The sequence below is a fragment of the Gekko japonicus genome, unplaced genomic scaffold (assembly GCF_001447785.1).
Source record: "Gekko japonicus isolate JY-2015 unplaced genomic scaffold, Gekko_japonicus_V1.1 scaffold946, whole genome shotgun sequence".
NCBI classification, from domain to species: domain Eukaryota; kingdom Metazoa; phylum Chordata; class Lepidosauria; order Squamata; family Gekkonidae; genus Gekko; species Gekko japonicus.
The window spans coordinates 226,932-245,746 of record NW_015162506.1 but is presented as its reverse complement, the minus strand read 5'-3'; the positions used below and the strand labels follow the sequence as shown (position 1 = coordinate 245,746).

At 44.7% G+C, this 18,815-nt stretch overlaps 2 protein-coding genes across 2 annotated transcripts in view; one reads left to right on the top strand and one right to left on the bottom strand.

Annotated features, from left to right (window-relative positions):
- The window catches only part of LSM14B (LSM family member 14B), a 17,188-nt gene extending 11,257 nt beyond the window's left edge, over positions 1 to 5,931 (top strand). The window contains 6 exon segments of the mRNA XM_015406133.1: positions 1,834 to 1,998; positions 2,143 to 2,220; positions 2,951 to 3,112; positions 3,228 to 3,381; positions 3,935 to 4,115; positions 4,577 to 5,931. Of these exon segments, the coding sequence (XP_015261619.1) occupies positions 1,834 to 1,998; positions 2,143 to 2,220; positions 2,951 to 3,112; positions 3,228 to 3,381; positions 3,935 to 4,106 (731 nt within the window). The 3' untranslated portion in view covers positions 4,107 to 4,115; positions 4,577 to 5,931.
- A 4,940-nt stretch (positions 5,932 to 10,871) lies between these two features.
- Positions 10,872 to 18,560, bottom strand: PSMA7 (proteasome subunit alpha 7). Its single transcript, XM_015406137.1, has 7 exons — positions 18,327 to 18,560; positions 15,941 to 16,067; positions 14,092 to 14,216; positions 13,268 to 13,390; positions 12,526 to 12,645; positions 12,036 to 12,098; positions 10,872 to 11,227 (listed from the first exon to the last, which is right to left on the bottom strand). Exons 1-7 carry the CDS (start codon positions 18,420 to 18,422, stop codon positions 11,135 to 11,137), a joined length of 747 nt encoding a protein of 248 aa, XP_015261623.1. The 5' UTR covers positions 18,423 to 18,560; the 3' UTR covers positions 10,872 to 11,134.
- Positions 18,561 to 18,815: the final 255 nt, after the last annotated feature.

The following is an 18,815-nucleotide window of genomic DNA, read 5'->3' as shown; positions in this document are numbered from 1 at the left end:
AGTAAGTGGGGGGGGGGCTGAGATGCCCCACTGTAGCTACGGGCCTGGGTTTGGGATTGTTGCCCAGTATTCAGAGACAGGAATGTAATCACACTTTAAATCTCTGACATAGACACATACCGATTAGTGCTGTCCATATGCCAGGAAAGATCAAATTCTGTACCAAACCACACAAAAATTCCATTATTCTGTTTTTTCCCCTTTCAGCAGCTTCATTTATGCGCTTTGTCAGTATAAGTGGAATCGTGTGTGTGTTTAGAGCACATCTGAGGCACAAAATAGGTGGGAAGTTCACAAATGGTAGATTGCTAAGTGGGGGTGCTCTTGTCTTACCATGAATGGTAAGTCGTTACTAGCCTGCTTTGAAGTGTGGTATGGATAGGAATCTACTTCATCTTCGATATAACTAGAACTGTGAGGGGGTCAAAACCTGTCAGAACTTGCACTAAATCTTCCTGTTGGAAAGGCACGTAGATGTTTAAAGCAGCTTAATGCTCATGCTTTGCCCCAAATCATGCCTGTTGTTCTTTGAGGGTCAAAAGGGTCCTTGGATTCTTAACCCCTTCACACAAACTGCAGTTCCCAAGAATATTATATCGGAGAACGTAAGACTCCAAACTGGAGTTGGATAGAACATTTCTGAAAACTTTGGAATCATGTTTTGTTTTTTCAGCAAAAAACAAATGTTGGGGGAAATTGAAAATATCAAACCTCAACTTATGTTACTGCTTTAACAACAATAAAATGCATCATTTATAACTTAGCATATGGAATTGTGTCATGTGGCATATTTATAGAACTTTTAACAGTATAAATGCCTTAGTCTTCCTATAAGCAAAATTGCAAATATACCCAGTTCCTCACAGCAAGCTGTAAACTGCTGCACCATATGTTGCCTTTGCATATGTATCTTAGTTTTTGCCAAAGGGAGAAGAGAAAAAAAATAAAAGCTGAACGCAATACATAATTCATTGTAAGCAAAAGTGGTATATTTGCAACGGTCTTGTACCATTGCTGTAAGACTATTTGGGTATTTAACAGAAAATAACACTGAATGCTTCATTGGACACACTTAACTAAAGTTTCTTAAAAATCGTGTATGTCTACATTATGCCCGGGAGTTATTGTTAACTAAGCCTTTGTGTTACAAATGGAGCTAAAACCTTGTTGTAAGAAGAGAATATTTTGTTGGAGTTCTTCAATGGTTCTCTAGCCCTGACCTGGATAATCCAGAAGCTGAGCTGGGTTGGCCCCGGATAGTATTTGGATGGGAGGCCACCAAGGAAGTCCAGGGTTGCTACACAGAGGCAGGCAGGGGCAAGCCACCTCTGAAGGTCTCTTGCCTTGAAAACCCTACGTGGTCGCCATGAGTCAGCTGTGACTTGACGGCAGAAAGCAACAAGAAGTGCTTTTCAGCATCTCTGATTTGTAACCGGCAAGAAATTGAGAACTCCTTGAGCCAGGGGAGTGGGGCCTAGTTTTCCCTTTTGTTCAGATTTCTCTGACAAAACTGTTGGGGTAGCTTCTTCACATTTTATGCGATTGCCGTGTCAATTAAGATCCTGCCAACAGATCGACGGTTGAGGATGCTCAGTCTTTCTCTGTGAACTACAGTAAAACCAAACGTGCTCATTCCTTAGATGTCTCAGGCTCCTAGAAAACGCTTTCTAGTCTTTTTTTTTTCTGGAGAACTTTCTGGTCTGAAAGCGTTGTGTGTGTGTGTGTGTGTGAGAGAGAGAAGGCTTCTGAACCTGATTGGCCTTAAAGCCAGGAGAGTGGTTCTCTAAGTCGGGGGTCACAGTAGCTTTTGACACTTCTTGGTTTTCCCTCCAGGCGCTGCTTTTGCATCTGTTCATTCAGTGCGTAAAAGCCCAATGGTGGAGCAGGCGGTTCAGACGGGTCCCATTGACAACTTGAATCCCAAAAAGGCTCTTCCGTAAGTCACCCCAGGCATCCAGCGCAACACACGGTCAATTCCACAAAGTAACAAGACAACTGGTACAAAACTCCCTTCGGAAAAGCTTTCCCTTAATTTTTTTGTACTTTGAGTTCCCGATGTCTGCTTGCATGTACCTCTTCCCGATACCTTTTCAGCACAGTGGTTACACGGTTGTGTGAACAGACCTTCCTATTTTGCCTTAGATACAGTTGAGCCAGCACCTGTACAGACACAAGGACAGGTGAACGATGAAAATAGAAGGCCCCAGAGGAGGAGATCAGGTATGTTAACCTGACAGGTAGATTTGGAGAATTTATAGCACTCCCTTCCCCATTGTTGCTTCTGCAGTATAAGAGATTGGGCCAAAGAGCATGGATTTTTGGCTGGCCAGGCCTGGTTATACCAAGGGCTAGAAGAAAGAGGCATGACAATTCATTCTGTATTTTGAAATAGAAGCGCATATATGACTGAAGGCACCTCATAATGATCCATAAAGCAGTGGGATCTGTTAGCAATAACTTTGAGCTGACGATGGGCATGCCTTCTTTCAATAGATTTCAAGGGAATGACGGTTCCAGTTAACTGTTGAGAACTTTGTGGGGGTAACTTAAGGCTTTCCGTAAAGGACAGCTGCAGGCAGCAACATCATACAGAAGAGTTCAAGCCCCTCAGGTGGATGGGGAGGGAGTTACCACTTGAGAGCTACAAATGCTCATCCATCCAGCCTAACAAACCCTAGAATATATTTACAGGCATGCAGGTTCTAGTACGTGAGTTTCACATGTGGGGTTCCATGATGCAGGACTAGCTCAGAATGCAAAGGCTTTACTGTCACGAGTGCCCAGAGCAAAGGGTTTGCTAGGACTACCTCTTCAGTGGAGTTAAAACGACCTTTAAGAAATGCAGCCTGATTACCTTACTTAGATGCAAGGAACTCTTTGTCATGGCTTGCTTAAGGCTGCAAACCTTTCTTTGTTTTCCAAAACATGTGTGTGTGTTTTAACACTTCAGGGAACCGGCGAACCCGGAATCGTTCCAGGGGGCAAAACCGGCCAGCTACCGTGAAAGAGAATACAATCAAGTTTGAAGGTGACTTTGACTTCGAGAGCGCAAATGCACAGTTTAACCGGGAGGAGCTGGACAAGGAATTCAAGAAGAAGCTTAACTTTAAAGGTCTGTGGCTGTGCTTTACGTCTTGTGACGTGGAAACCGGTAGGTGCAGCCTTTTTGGAGCAGATGAATCGAGCCTCCAGTTGGAAAAATAATTGCTTGCCGCCTCCTTTTTCAGATGACAAAGTTGAGACGGGAGAAGAGAAGGGGGAACCTACCGTGGCTGCTGAGAACTGCGATGGCAACGCAGACGAAGACCTCCTCGGACCCAACTGCTACTACGACAAATCAAAGTCGTTCTTCGACAACATCTCATCTGAACTGAAATCCAGGTAACCTGACCTTGAATCTTTGGCCTTGGTCTAGACTCCTTTTTTTAAGTGTTAGGATTTAAAAACAGGACCTCTCTGTGCCTTATTCTTCAGGCAGGCATGAATAGGTTTTCTAAACCATCTTTGGGAAGGGCCTTACAGGAATATAGAACTGTGTCTTGTGGATTGCATAAAGGATGTAACACAAAGATCAATGTTCATGACAGCAGCACTGCAACCTACAGCAGCTCCCTCTCCTCTGGGACAAGAGTGGTGGTGGGGGAACACATCCATGGCAGCATAACTGATCTGGTCTTGTTTAGTTGAAAACCAGCATAGTGTAGTGGTTAAGAGAGAATGGAGAACCGAGTTTGATTCACCGCTCCTCCTCCTCATGAAGCCTGCTGGGTGACCTTGGGCCAGTCACAGTTCTCTCAGAACTCTCAGCCTCAGCTTGCCTCACAAGGCACCTGTGATTTGGGGGTGGGGGGGAAGAATGGAAAACGATTGTAAGCCACTTTGAGACTCCTTGGGATAGAGAAAAGTGAGGTTTAAAAACCAACTCTTCTTCTAGTTCCAGGCGAACAACATGGGCCGAAGAACGGAAGCTGAACACAGAGACGTTTGGCGTGTCTGGCCGGTTTCTTCGTGGCCGTAGCTTCAGAGGGGGGTTTCGCGGTGGAAGGGGATCTGGTGCCGTGCGACGAACTCAAGCGACATCCCGAGTGGGGACGGGAAGGGTGTGAACTTTTCAGGTAAGGAATCAAACGGTGAAATACTCTGAAGTTCAGGGCCCCTCATTAGTTGACCAACGTTCATTGTATCAGGGCCTCCCCAAGTTATGCCCCTTTGGCTTTTACTCTTAACCAATGAAGGCACCTCTCTTATGCTCTTGTTTCCATTAAAGATTGGTGAAATGCATGTTGGTTGGTGGGTTCTGCATTCTCACATGCAAATGAATGACTTCCAGGACAGGGTTTCAGGGTCCCTCCCCCTTGTGTCTTTCTATTCTGTTCTGCTTTCAAGGAGCTCTTGGTGGCACATACAGAAGAGATCCATTTTTAGACTCATCTATTGGTTCTGGATAGTGGCCTTTTCTGCTCTCCTGACTAGTCGGAGGTCCATCCTGGTGCTAGAGGCACAGCCTAGGGAGTAACTAGCAAAGGGGATGCTCCTGTGTATGTAAAACTTAGAGATGTGTGTGTTCCTCCTATAGGTTCTCAAGCAGACTGCAAAAAAAGGTGTGTACATAGGAAGGAGGGAACAGCCCGAAGAGCTCCACATAAGCGTGGGATGAATGGAGCACCGTGTTTATATGCTTTTACTCTGAAGGCACTGTCGCTCTGTGTCAGAACCAGGATCGGAGCACAGGAGCGGTCTTGAATGAGTGCAGAATCACCACCAAGGATATATTTTTCTTTTCTTTTTCTTCATTTTTTAAAGAAGTGCGAGGAATTTAAAGGTGCTGCTTTGAGGTTCCAAAGGCTGCTGCAGTTTGAACCACGACACCCCGTTCTCGTCTCCTGAAGGAAATAATTCTCAGTTCTTCAAGAAGAACCAAAGCTCACTTGAAACCAGCAACTCCTGTGTTTTGTTTTAGTTTTTTTTTTGAGTGTGTGATGGTTTTTTTTGTTTCGTTCTGAGGAACCCAAGATCTCGCAGGTCTCCTTCTGTTGCCCCGTCACCCCCACTTCAGTTCAAGCCGATTACTTTTGGTGTCTAGAAATGGAATTCCGGGGGGGGGGTGGGGAGAGAAAAAAGAGTTGTGTGTAGTGAAGTGATGAGGGAAGTTGCTGATGATATAGTTCTGGGTTCACCACTTGAGATGTAGGACTTCTCCGGGGAGCTTGGTCACCCCTCAGAAGGAACGCTGTTGAGATGTTTCCGAACGGCCTACGGTCGAAGGCCATTCTGTTTGGCCACTCACGAGTTTAACAACACAAACTGAACACAGACTGAGCCTTCCGCTTAAAGGAAGGCCGAAATTACGGGCTGTCCACACAGTAAACACTTTGAGGAGATTGGAATCCTTACCACCACCACCCCCTTTTTCCCTTCAAGAGGGGAAAGTCTTTTATGGCTAGGCTTGGACTCTCTCTCCCTCATGACAGAAAAGCCCTGAGAGGATGTGCATTGTGTGCTGGGTTGCCGGCAAGGGGAGGGGGCGGCGAGGGAGAGAGAGATCATGAAACCAGCATGCTCAGTTCTTCTGCTTCTCTCCCCAAACTTGTAAATAGCTGAATATTTTTGGGTTTGGGTTTTTTAAAAAAAATGGTTGGGGAGGGGGTGCTTAAAGGGTGTGTGCCGGGATTATAAACTTTTGCATGAAAGTGAAGTCAAGCCTTTTAGTACTAGGCATGTGTGTCCTTTATTAGCTTATAGGAGCGTTTTGTTTGAAAGGCTTCTTCTGATGGATCCCATAACCCTACCCCCCCCCCAATGGCTAGCCTTATTTTTTTCCTCCCCACCCCTGTGGTATTAAGTTGCTGTACAATTAAGGGTGTGGGGGGGGGTTGTTTTGTAGGCCTGCATCACTAAGGATTGAAATACTGTGATGAGGCTGCTCCTGGAATCAGTCTAAATAAAACATGTAAATGTTTGAAGCTTCCCACCGTGTCGTCTCTGACTCCCAGATGTTTCTGAGTAATCCCACCTGATCCGGAACGAAAGGGAAAGATTCCCAGAGCGGCGGACAAGTGCTGAGAGAAGGTGCTAACCATAGACGGCAAGACTTCCCTACTCAACTTTTCCCTGCTACCCAGAGATTAGCTCTGAGAGGTTACGTCTTTAACATACCCATAAAAGGCAGCGGCCTTGTGGGTGCTTTCCAGTATACCTTAACTTGTAACCTTTCTTGAATGTTTGAAGGGGGGGGGGGAATCAGGATCACTATCTGGAAGTGTTAGATGAATTGGTGGTTTGGCACTTAAGTCCAGTTTAAAGTTTCTAGCCCTTATTCTGGAGGGACCAGTCTTTTTTATCATTTTGATTTATGACGTCCTTTAGGGAGCTCAGGGTCGTCTACATGGTCCCATGATCCTATTTCATGCTTAGAAAAATCCTGTGAGGTCATTCAGGCTGAGTAGCTAGCCCAAGATCACCCTGTGAGCTACCTGAGAGAGACAGTTTGGTGTAGTGGTTAAGTGAGCGGACTCGAATCTGGGAGAACTGGGTTTGATTCTGGCTCTTGAGGTTGAACTTGGCACGGGCTGTGTTCTGATGATATTCTGGCAAGGGTATTTCTTTTGGTAAAGACCTGTGGAACCTATGAGAAAATGTGCATGTTTAATGCTAGGTCATCTGGCCCCGCTGGTGGACCTCCCGATGGCACCTGGGGTTTGGGTACTGTGATACAGGATGGGGGGGGGGGTTCTTAATACTGTCCTTGGGTTATTAGTAGTTTCTGTCTTCAAAACTGCCGTTGTAAGGGGAAGCTGGAGAAACAGCTGGCTTTACAGAAAACTCTGGATTCGGGTGGGGTCGCCGTCAATGTTCCCTCTAAGCTGTGGGGTCTTGTGAGCAAAAATTCTACTTTGTGAGCTACTGGCAATTAAAGTTGTGAGCGAGTTATTTGGCTACTGCATAAATTAGTTTGCTCTGGAGCCATCCTTTCTGAGCCAAGATAAAAATGTGTGAGCCAAAGGCTAAAAAACTGTGAGCTGGCTCACACTAACTCAGCTTAGAGGGAACACTGGTCGCCGTATTGTTCTGAAGCAGCAGAACAAAGTTTGAGTCCAGTGGCACCTTTAAGACTAGAAACTTGTTCGTGGTATAAGCTTTCATGTGCCACTTGCCTCTAACCATTAAAGTGAATTGATTGGGGTAAAGAAGCAGGCGGGCCATATACTCGTCCATATTCATAACCGGCCTAGAAAACGAATTACTCGGGCTTCCAAGCAAGCAAAAATGCAAAACCATATAGAAGTGCATAAACACCGCAAGCCAATTATGTCAAGCTGCTGTGAATTTGAGGCCTTGTCTAAGCTAGCGCACAACCACCTTTCTCCCGCACAACCACAACAACCTTGTATTACAGAAGAGGCACTTGCACTGGTATAGTTAACTCCAACCATTGAGGAGCTTTGGGGCAGCTGTTCAAAGAGGTTGGTTGAAATGAAATAACTCTGTACATCTAAAACTCCCGATTGTTACTTGCTTGGAGGTAGAGCAGTCAAGTGCTCTAAGCTGTTAGCTACTACAAGAGACAAGGGCACTTCACAGGCTCCGGGATCTAGTAAACTCTGAGTTACTCGGAAGACAGAAGTGTCGGTGCTGAAGGACAGCGACCGAGCATACTTGAACGCTCTTTCCAATTCTGTTGGGTCTACCAGCCAGCTGCCTTCGCCCCTAGCAAAATGCTTTCAATGACGCACGTCTTCATTATGATCTAATTCCTTTCACCTACTGAAGGGCACTATATAGACTTGTGAAATTGTGAGAAGTATAATGTTGATTTTCCCACCCTCTTAATGTTCCTGGCTTGGGGCAAGCCCATGGCAGTCAGTGCTGCTTAACTATCAACGGTCTGTGTCCTCCTAGGTCTCTCCTATAGTCTTACGTATTTTTAAAAAAACATATTTGAAGAAGAGACTGGATTTATACCCAGCCCTTCACAGAGTGGTTTATAATCTCCCTTCCCCTCCCCACCACAGACACCCTGTGATGTAGGTGGGACTCAGAGAGCTCTTGACAGAAACTGCTCTTTTTCAAGAACAACTCTTATCAGAGCTAGGGCTTGCCCAAGGTCATCCAGCCAGGTGCAAGTGGAGAAGTGGGGAATCAAACCCGGTTCTCCCAGATTAGAGTCTGCACACCTAACCACTACACCAAAATTGGACCATTAAAGTGATGGATCTATAGTTAGAGCAAAATTATGATTGCGTGGTCCTAATTTTGTGCACATTTTCCTGCCTTCTCTTTGTGGTCCTTTCTAACCTAGGAAATGAATCTGATCTTGTCTTCAGTGTGGGCGACTTAGGAGGCTTCGCTATCTAACTTGCCTCCTCCAGTCTCTATCTGGTCTATGAGGTTCAGCCTGCCTTTGTAACTGCCTTATTTTTGTCTCCGAAGGGATCATGCCTACATTGTAGCTTATCTACTTGGGTGCTTCCTGTCCTAAGCATGAAGGTTGCATTAATATAACAGGCACTATAACTGGAATATTGCCCAACGCAGCTCTCTCCCAGTTTTATGGTGTGCAAAACCTTTCTAGTCAGAACTGCAGGATGTGTTTTTTTGAATTTACACCCAACAAAATGAGAAGGGCAAAGCAAAAGGGGCGTTTCTAAGGGGACTTCCTATGTAAGCCAAGGCAGCTCAATTTAGACATCAAACCCCATTGCCGGTTTGTTCACTCCCTTCTGAAAGTAACTTCTGCTTGGTTCTGGTTACTGTGAAAAATCTCAATTGTTAAAGATGTCCAGTCAAGATAGCACAGTAGCTTTCAGTCATCCAGCCAGGTGCAAGTGGAGAAGTGGGGAATCAAACCCGGTTCTCTCAGATTAGAGTCCGCACACCTAACCACTACACCAAAATTGGACCATGAAAGTGATGGATCTATAGTTAGAGCAAAACTATGATTGCGTGGTCCTAATTTTGTGCACATTTTCCTGCCTTCTCTTGATCCTTTCTAACCTAGGAAATGAATCTGATCTTGCAAAGGGTTATAAGGGTCCGGGCTTTCTGTTTTTCTAGCTACTCAAGCATTTATACAAATGCTGTCGAAGGAGATAATAAGCCTAATTTTGACTGTACTGTGTATTTTCTTAATGATTTACATGGAATCTGGGGGTTTTTTGTATCTGAAATTTCATCTTTTTCAGGTATTTGTGAACAAAAAGGTTACATTTCAAAGAACCAGGAATGATTCTCTAAGCATTTCCTGCTCCTCTTTTTAAGTCATTCCCCTTTGTCTTCAGTGTGGGCAACCTAGGAGGCTTCGCTATCTAACTTGCCTCCTCCAGTCTCTATCTGGTCTACGAGGTTCAGCCTACCTTTGTAACTGCCTTATTTTTGTCTCAGAAGGGATCATGCCTACATTGTAGCTTATCTACTTGGGTGCTTCCTGTCCTAAGCATGAAGGTTGCATTAATATAACAGGCACTATAACTGGAATATTGCCCAACGCAGCTCTCTCCCAGTTTTATGGTGTGCAAAACCTTTCTAGTCAGAACTGCAGGATGTGTTTTTTTGAATTTACACCCAACAAAATGAGAAGGGCAAAGCAAAAGGGGCGTTTCTAAGGGGACTTCCTATGTAAGCCAAGGCAGCTCAATTTAGACATCAAACCCCATTGCCGGTTTGTTCACTCCCTTCTGAAAGTAACTTCTGCTTGGTTCTGGTTACTGTGAAAAATCTCAATTGTTAAAGATGTCCAGTCAAGATAGCACAGTAGCTTTCAGCTCCAATTTACCACATAGCACAAAGACTGGGCAAATATGTAAGCCCAGCAGTAAACCAGATTCATGCCCATTACAAGTTCCAGGAGCAGCGTAACACTAGAGCCAATGTGGTGTAACTGAAGAGTGTCAAACCAGGGTCTGGGAGAGCCGGGTTCATATCCCCCCCCCTCTGCCATGGAATCCTGCTGGGTGACAATGGGCCACTCACATACTCTCAGCCTAACCTACATTACAGGGTAGTTACATGGATAAAATGGGAGGACAGTCAAAATGCAGGGTATAAATCAAGTAAACACTAGCAGGTGCAAGAGATTTCTTCTAATGCCAAGTATTTTGAGTTTTTGCTGATCCATAATGACTTTGGGGGGGGGGGTCACTGATAGGATGTAGTTGTACCTGCAGACTATGTGGTATAGTGTGCTTTCATTTGGCCTGCTATTCCCAGGCCTGAGACTGCAGTGGTTAAGCGTTGCTGGCAGAGCTGTGCCCAGTCACCACATTGACAGTAACTACAAAGGCAGTTCAGTTTTTAGGAACAGGTTTCCCTAACATTGAAGCAGGTCCCATACAAGGGCACAGGCAGTTGTATACAGCCAGTTTGCCTTTTCACCCCACCATTTACCACCTGCATGTACATATAGTTTTTCAAGCCCAAATGCAAATACAGACGATGCCACTTAGTTTGAGGAAAGAGGTGCCTGCACAAGGCAGCCATCATTTCAGTGGTTCTCTTTCCTAAGTGTGCATTTTGCAACATACAGCCCCCCATTCCCACCTGTACAGTGGATGCCCTATTACAGAAATCAGCATAAATAGACTAGGTAGCAACTCATCCCCATTGTCAGCTGTACAGTCAATCTAGAGGGGTGTTGGGTTTTTTTGAGTAACATGCTGACTTTGAATTCACCTTTCTAGTTTTAAATTGTGACATTCAGTCAAGGGAAAAGCATGACTGACAAATAAGGTTCTACCCCAAGCTTACATTTGAATCCTCTTGTATAGCTGAATTAAGCAATGTAGGACTCAAACGTTATGCCAGATAAATGCAAATCAACATACATGACAGAAGACAGCCATGAGCAGTAAAAGAACACGGACTATGAGACAGCATTTTTTTATGCCAAAGTGGGTGTCAGTTTATGCAAACAGATTTCCATCTATTACAGAAACGCAAAGCGTTGTGATCACTACAGTGTTAAGCTGAAGAAAGGAACACATTACAGGAACAAGCTTTAAAAAACCAGGTGGTTTATTGTAGGCCTTTTACAAAGGGCACAGAACAAGAAAATGGAATGCCTACGCAGCTATACAGACTTAACTCATGATTGATTTTAAAACCAAAAGCCAACAACATGGGAATTAGATTTCATTCATCACGATGTTTTCTTCTGTTTTTTCTTCTCATTTTCTTCCTTTTCCTTTTCAATTTCCGCAACGTATCTTTCAATCTCTTCGGGGCTCAAGATCTGCAATACAGAAGTGACGTGATCAGAGTCCTGTTACCAAAGGACTTGTGTGAAGATACCTCAGAGTTCTAACAGCTCCCCAACACACACACACCATGACTCCTCACTCCCCTCCTCTAAGAGATCTGTCCTAAGCACCTGGGAAACTGGGGTGGAGATCTGACAAATTGTTGACACCCTTGTATGTGTTCAGAAGTGTTTTCCGACTGCTCATAGGACTATAGAACCATAGAACTGGAAGGAGCTATCCGAGCCACCTAGTCCAACCTCCTGCTCAATGCAGAATCAGCCAAAAGGATCCCCTGACAAGTGTTCGTCCAGCTCTAGCTGTTGCCTGAAGACTGCCAGTGAGGGGGAGCTCACCGCCTCCCTAGGCAGCTGATTCCACTGCTGAACTACATTGTAGAAAGGAGGCTGAAGGGACAAACAACTGTGCCTTTCTTGCTAGTGCCTTTCTTGTCAGGCTTATGGACAGCTAAGGACGTAGTTTCCAAAGCACTGGGCCAAAAAAAATGCACTGGGATTTCCAGAAGGGAGGACCAAGGTAATGACTGTTATAGATGTACTGTTACCACAAACTGTAGAGAAAATGCCACTGGGATAGGACAGGTAACGGTGCTGTGCATGCAGAGATTAGAAAACAAGCTGAAGGGGTAGAACGTGCAGCTTGCTTGAAAGCAACCTCTTTCTGCTCACAGAATGAACTAACTGCAATACGTACATACAAATTGCAATGCAAATCCTCTGACTACTGACCGCACAATATTGACCAGATCTTTTTAAAAATGCAGTATTAACAATACCTTACCTTGAGAGGCTGGTTTCTTCTCATAACAGCTAGCTCAATATTTTTCCCACCAGACTGTACAACCTTAAACCAAGAAAATGAATAGTAAGTAAACAGTAAATTCAGGAGGGTAGTCATGTTGGTCTGAAAGAACAGAACAAAACTTGAGTCCAGTGGCACCTTTAAGACCAACAAAGTTTGATTCTGGATATAAACTTTTGTGTGCAGCGTTGATATTAAACAATGTGAGAAGTTTTAAATTTCAATCCAAGCTGTAAGCGATAGACACATGCAAGCAACACACAGAGTGCCTTTTCCCCTTCCGTGAGCACTGGACCTAGGTTCGTCAGTTTAATGGTTATTGAATTACATCAATATATTTAAATTTATTAGATGTGAAATGCAAAGCTATTTCAACAGCCAATTTTCTAACCTTGCAATAGATGGGATTGCATAAAAATCTAACTGGGTAACCAAGACAATACACAGTAATTCAGATGTTCATACTTACTTCAAGAAGGGCTTTGATGACAAGCTTAATGGTCAGGTCATCTGTTTCAATTGCTTCATCAGTGTAGTTTTTCTCCAAAAATTCACGCACTGACTTTGCTCCTCTGCCAATGGCATTAGCCTAAGGTAGTTTTTAAAAAAGATTAAAAGGAACTAGAAGACAACCTACATGATTTATCTTTCATCTTCGCATTTCAATTTTTCCCCCTTAGTATTTCTAACGCTCAGAGCCGGTAATGTTTCAAACAGGCAGTCCTCAAGAGAAAGAAATCCGACTATATGGTGGTATCTGAAAAGGGGGGAACTAAAACTCGGCACTCCTGGCGGGTCGAGTGACAATTCCTTTTCTCATGCTGTTCTTGTTAGTCCACTAGCTTACCTGCAGATTGTTCCCAGTTCCCAGTCACTGCACTGCTTCTGGCCACCAACAAAGAATGGTGCAGTGAACTCCAATAGTCACGTAATCATAATGCCTTTTATATATTTTTTTCAGCCTAATTAAGTGTGCTAACATTTTAATCAGCACATTATTATGGACCAAGTTTCCCAAAGGGACCACTAGCAGCCCAGAACAGGACACAAGCAGAGCATGGGAGGAAATAACACTGGGTAAGATGGCGTACTGCCTTACCCTATTCAAGTTATCAATGGCAATGGATTAAATTATGACTATATATAGAAACAGACTTCTATTCTTTTTTTTGGGGGGGGGGGCGTGGCAGGAGAACCCAAGTAACCCTCACCTTCCAAGCATGGTAGGTACCAGAGGGATCAGTCTGATAAAGCCTTGGAGTTCCATCGAAGTCAAATCCCACAATCAGGGCAGAAATACCAAAAGGTCTGCGGCCGTTGCTCTGGGTATACCGCTGAGGAGTTAACAGAAATTTTGTTTTTAGCAGAACTGTGTATGTTACAACCTGTAACAATTTCTCAGCTAGTACTTCAGTGAGAATTCAAAGCAACACGATACTTGTTCTTAACCTGTTCGATTTTACAGAGGGAAACAGGCATTACTTGCAATTGTCTGCAGAAACATTTCCTTAGGATCAGAATGGCAACTGAGGGCTTGAGCCGCCCAAAATGAAACGTTCCTCTAGAAGAGTACATTTAGTAATCAGTGTATTCACATTCAGGCTTTAAGGGACTTCACGAGGCCTTCTGCTCTACTGAATCAAGTGGGAGCAGACAGGAAGACACCCAAGACTAGAAGTTGGATATTATAGTTCTTAAAATATATATTGTTTTTTTGCAGGCTTTGAAAATGTCCACTCAAAAGGCCTTACTGTACAACACAGCTAAATTGGGGAGCAGAGGCATGTTTATAGCTAAACACACCATTAGAGAGGATCCTGATTCCAAGCACTGGCAGCCAGGCAAAGACTACTTCACATTTGTTTTCCACTGTCTTTGGAACAAACTGGCAAGACATCTACTCACTTTCTCTTAGACAAAGCAAATGCTTTATGTTCCATTTGTTTGGAGGAGGTCACTGGCGCAAGAGAAGGGAGTCTGCTCTAAAAATCAGGCTCCACTTAACAGAGACCATCTTTGTCGTCTTTGTACATACCTGCTTCAGGCTAGCAATGTAACGTGTAATATATTCCACAGTGACAGGATCCTCCACTGTAAGTCTATGGCTTTGACACTCCACCCGAGCTCTGTTTATGACTATCCTGGCATCCGCTGTGAGCCCTGCAAACAACAGGAATAATTAAGGAGATGCAGCACTCCACAGTGCACGTGCAGGATCTCTACACCACAAAACTTATTACTGAAGAGACAGGAGGAAAACAGGGTACACGAAAAGATCACAAATACATGTCTGTGACTACATGGATTTCAAAAACATGTTACCAACTACATTTTTAATTTACTCCATGTCTTGGGGGAGGGATGAACAATAGTAGAGGGAGCATCCAGTGTTTATCTTCAAATATACTACAACCATGATTTTTAGCATTAGGACAAACGTACACATGGAATGACGTTACACCGCTTTCTTCTTTTTACAAAGAAACAGCTTCAGGATTCAGAACTGAAAGTGACAGGGCAAGAGTGCTAACTAGGGATGGGCATGAATCTTTTCACAAACCTAGTTACAGTGATGAGCATCGCTGGTTCATGCCCATCCCTATCCTTGACTCTCCCAGTGGTTATTGGGAGGTACATGGTGGGAAGCAGGAGAGGGATCACTGAAATGGCGTGCATCCATTCCAGCCTTTCAGTGATTTTTACTCCCCCTGTGGCTTGCAAAAGCCATTTAAAGTGAACATTCCCTTTAAATGGCTTTTGCGAGATCTGCTGCTACCAGCAGAAAGGAGGGAAGGAAGAATCCCCAAACCTCACGAACCTGGATGAACCTCCATCTTCCCAGTACATGCCCATCCCTAGTTCTAACCCCTTCTCTTTCATTTATTTACGCTATTCATAGTCCACCTTTCTCACAGGGACTCATCAAGGCAGATTACACATTGTGAGTCAGTACAATCAACAAAACGGGATATTCGATAAACAAGGTAATTATGACTAGAAGTCTGGAACCAACAGGAATCTAGAAAACAGAACTGAAGCAAAGCAGAAGTATTAACATGATCCGTTAAATGATGCAAAAATCACACGGTAGGCTCCTAGTTTCAGCAAGCTGTACACAGTAGTACAGACTGCAGTCTCTAGTAATTTATCAAAGTAACGTTGTGAATTCTTTCTTGCTAACCCCTTCCCCTTTCTGCTGTTTGTCACCAATGCTGAGCCACTTTGCAATCCAGACAGCCTTGACTAACCTAAAGCATGAATGGCCAAAGCTATAATCCAAGAAAATGATCGCTAGTCTACCAAAATAGAAAAAAAAACAACCTGTAAATGATCACCGCACTCAAAGGCCTGGACTTCGGAAACTAACCAAAATAATTAAATTATTTTAGAGTATACTGATGCATTTTCTCCTAGTTTTATAATGTGACACAGTCGTGCAGGAGAAAAAAAGCAGTCTTTAAAATGGCACTTACAATTAAATAAAATGGCACTTAAGAGAGATGCCATATCATCTGTACATTTCTTACTCTGTAGAAGAACCTAGTCTGAATTATTTTCTTTTTTTACCCTTGGCTACAATAAAGATATTCAAGAAAATCAGCCAAATAAGACATTGCACTGATTTGGATCCCTCAGAGCATTTCTGTCCACACACCATGGCTTTCTCGCCTGCCCCCTGCAGCCCAAAATGCTGCTCCAGGAGAGCAGGAATGGGGAAGCACGCAAGTTAAACTCCACGGGGAGAAATCCATCCATCTGCAGAAACCCTCCACCAGATCCAAGCTTGTGGAAGGTAAAAACAAATATGACTTTGCTGTGCTGTAGCTGCATTCTGAACCAGTTGGTTCCATTCCCATTTCCCTCATATTCACTTATTACCGCACCTGCAAAAGCCATGCAGACATTGTCATCGAGGGCACAGATCTTTCGGACAGTCCTTTCATCCTGAAGTTTTGCCACAGATTTCTTCTCCACACCAAGGACCACAATATTTTTCCCTCGTACTCCAACCTTGAATATTAGACAGACTATTAGAGATCACATTAGGAGAAGTCAAGATTCACTGGAAAAGACAACGACACAAGGAAAGGTTGAAGGCGGCAGGGAAAAAGGGAGACCCTTCATGAGATGGACTGACTCCATCAAGGAAGCCACGGCCCTCAGTCTGCAAGACCTGAGCAAGGCTGTTAACGAAAGGATAAGAACATAAGAGAAGTCAATGTTGGATCAGGCCAGTGGCCCATCCAGTCCAACACTCTGTCACACAGTGGCCAAAAATACCAGGTGCCATCAGGAGGTCCAGCAGTGGGGCCAGGACACTAGGAAGATGTTTTGGAGGTCATCAATTCATAGGGTTGCCACAAGTCATCGGTGACTTGATGGCCCTTACCCCCACACACATTAGAGATCATCTTTTGAAGCCACTGCATTAAACACTACCCTGAGATAATCACTATATATTTAAGAATTTCTCAAGCTGGAATAAGGACTTGTAATGCAGCCCTAGCCTACTGAAGTCAACAAGACTTCTGCGACTGCTTTAGATGGGCTGCATATGCTCAGCACTTTTGGTTTGCATATATAAGAAATTAGTGCTTCTGTAAAGTGTTTTCTATGGAAATGTAGCTGGAGCATCAAATCAGAAAACAAATTCTTGTCTGAAATAATTTAAGATACATGCAGAAGCTCCACAGGTATAACCAAGCCACTCTCCTGCTGCTGCAGCTCAGAGACAAAGTGGTATAGTCCAAATAAAGGCTCATTTGTACAGATGTTTAAAAGGGAGGGAGGAAGAGGATGCAATCATGCAAGCCACCCCCCCCCCCCAGTGTAAAAAAAAAAAAGACAGGGCAGTCTAGGGGGGGGAAAGGCTAACCTTCACAATATTTCCCTCTTTAAATGGGGGAGGGGAAGAAGAGGATTGAAATTATTCCGTAAATTCAGCTCCTCTCACAGGTTGGAAAGTGTGTTATAGCCTAAGTTCATAGCCTAACTTTGTAAATGGCTTTTTCCCCCAATAATGGAAAGGAAAGAAGTTTATTTTTTTAAAAAAACAACAATCCTCCTGGCCTAAGAAAAAGTGGTATGGTTCCAGTAAAGCTTGCTTATTATGACATATTACATATATCAATATACATAATGACAATTAATATAACTGATATGATTATATATCACTGAAAAGGGGGAAAGCAGACTCCCCTTCACCTAAGGGGCAAAAAGCAAACTCATTCATGCATCCCCCCTACACACACTCTCTCTCTCCTTCCCCTAGCCTGGGAAAAAGTGAAACAGCTAGGGTTGCCAACCAATGTTCCCTCTAAGCCATGGAGTCTTGTGAGCAAAAATTCTACTTTGTGAGCCACTGGCATTAAAGTTGTGAGCGAGCGATTTGGCTTCTGCATAAATTAGTTTGCTCTGGAGCCCTCCTTCCTGAGCAAAGACAAAAATGTGTGAGCTGGAGGCTAAAAAACTGTGAGCTAGCTCACACTAACTCGGCTTAGAGGGAACACTGTTGCCAACCTCCAGGTGGGGTCTGAAGCTCTACCACAATTTCAGCTGATCTCTAGATATCAGAATTTCAGCTGATCAGTTCCCCTGGAGAAAATGGCTGCTTTGGGCGATGGACTCTAGGGCATTATACCCTGCTGAGGTCCCTCCCCTCCCCAAACCCCAACCTCCCCCTCAATATCTCCAGGAATTCCCCCAACCCGAAGCAGGCAACCCCAGAAGTGTTCTCTCTGCTTTTGCCAAGCCACGTATCAAGTCCGAATGTTATCCAGACTCGCTCTGCCGTGTTATGGATGTAACCTGCTTCAAGTGTGGGGGGAAAAATCTTAAAAGTGTGAAATCAATGTGAAACACTAGGGTTGCCAGTTATTTTTATTCTACAAGAAGGACCTTAATCATGCAAATAAGTTCTGAATTAAAATGCACAGTGGAGCCTTCGTAATGCCCAGATTACCCGCCCCTTCGTTAGGTTCGAGCATGATCTAGCATCAGCAATATGGAGGCACTTGCGGTAGGGCACCCTACGTAAAAGTCGCGCACCCACGTAAAAGCTGCACACTTGACAGAGAGAACGAGATTCCCACCCTAAATAAGGAGGGATATTGTTTATTCACGCCCGCCCCCGCCCTTCTTCATCCCCCAGCCTTGAAAAAGCGATACACCTGGGAATGAATGAAGCAAACTTGAGCCTTCTGGCTTTCGGTTTCACCCACCGGCGTCTCTCCCCCCTCCCCCCTCTCCAGGGCCTGTCCCTCCCCGTACCGCGGTGGAGCCTTTTTTCACGGCCTCCTGGGCGTATTCGACTTGGAAGAGATGCCCGTCAGGGGAGAAGACGGTAATGGCCCGGTCGTAGCTCATGGCCGCGGCTAGACGAGGCGAGAACGGGCGGCCGAAAAGTGTCCTCCTTCGCTTCCCCTCAGAAGAAGAGAAACAGCACCGTCACCTTGCCTCAGTGCGCACGCGCAGCTCTTGTCCCCGCCTCATCCACGTAACGCCCTTACGCCGGTCCGGCCACCATAGAGTCAGGCTTTAAAGACGGCGGGGCGGAGGCGGGGCCTACGCTCCTAGCGAAACGCCGCGGCTGCTCCGATTGGTCGACTCGCCAAGCCCGGCCAACACCCACCTCTCCTCCTTCTCCTCCCGCTTAAGCCAAATGCGTAAGTGATCGGGCATCTCGGTACGCCAATAGCACACGTGGGGCATGAACCCCCCCCCCACTGACGGGATTGGCCACGCAGCTGACGTGCGCCC

Coding starts and splice junctions, on each gene's coding strand:
- PSMA7 (XM_015406137.1), bottom strand. CDS start 18,422: ATGAGCTACGACCGGGCCATTACCGTCTTCTCCCCTGACGGGCATCTC. Junction 16,068..18,326: donor TGAAAAAAGGCTCCACCGCG/GTACGGGGAGGG, acceptor CTAATATTCAAG/GTTGGAGTACGAGGGAAAAA. Junction 13,391..14,091: donor ACATTGCTAGCCTGAAGCAG/GTATGTACAAAG, acceptor TTAACTCCTCAG/CGGTATACCCAGAGCAACGG.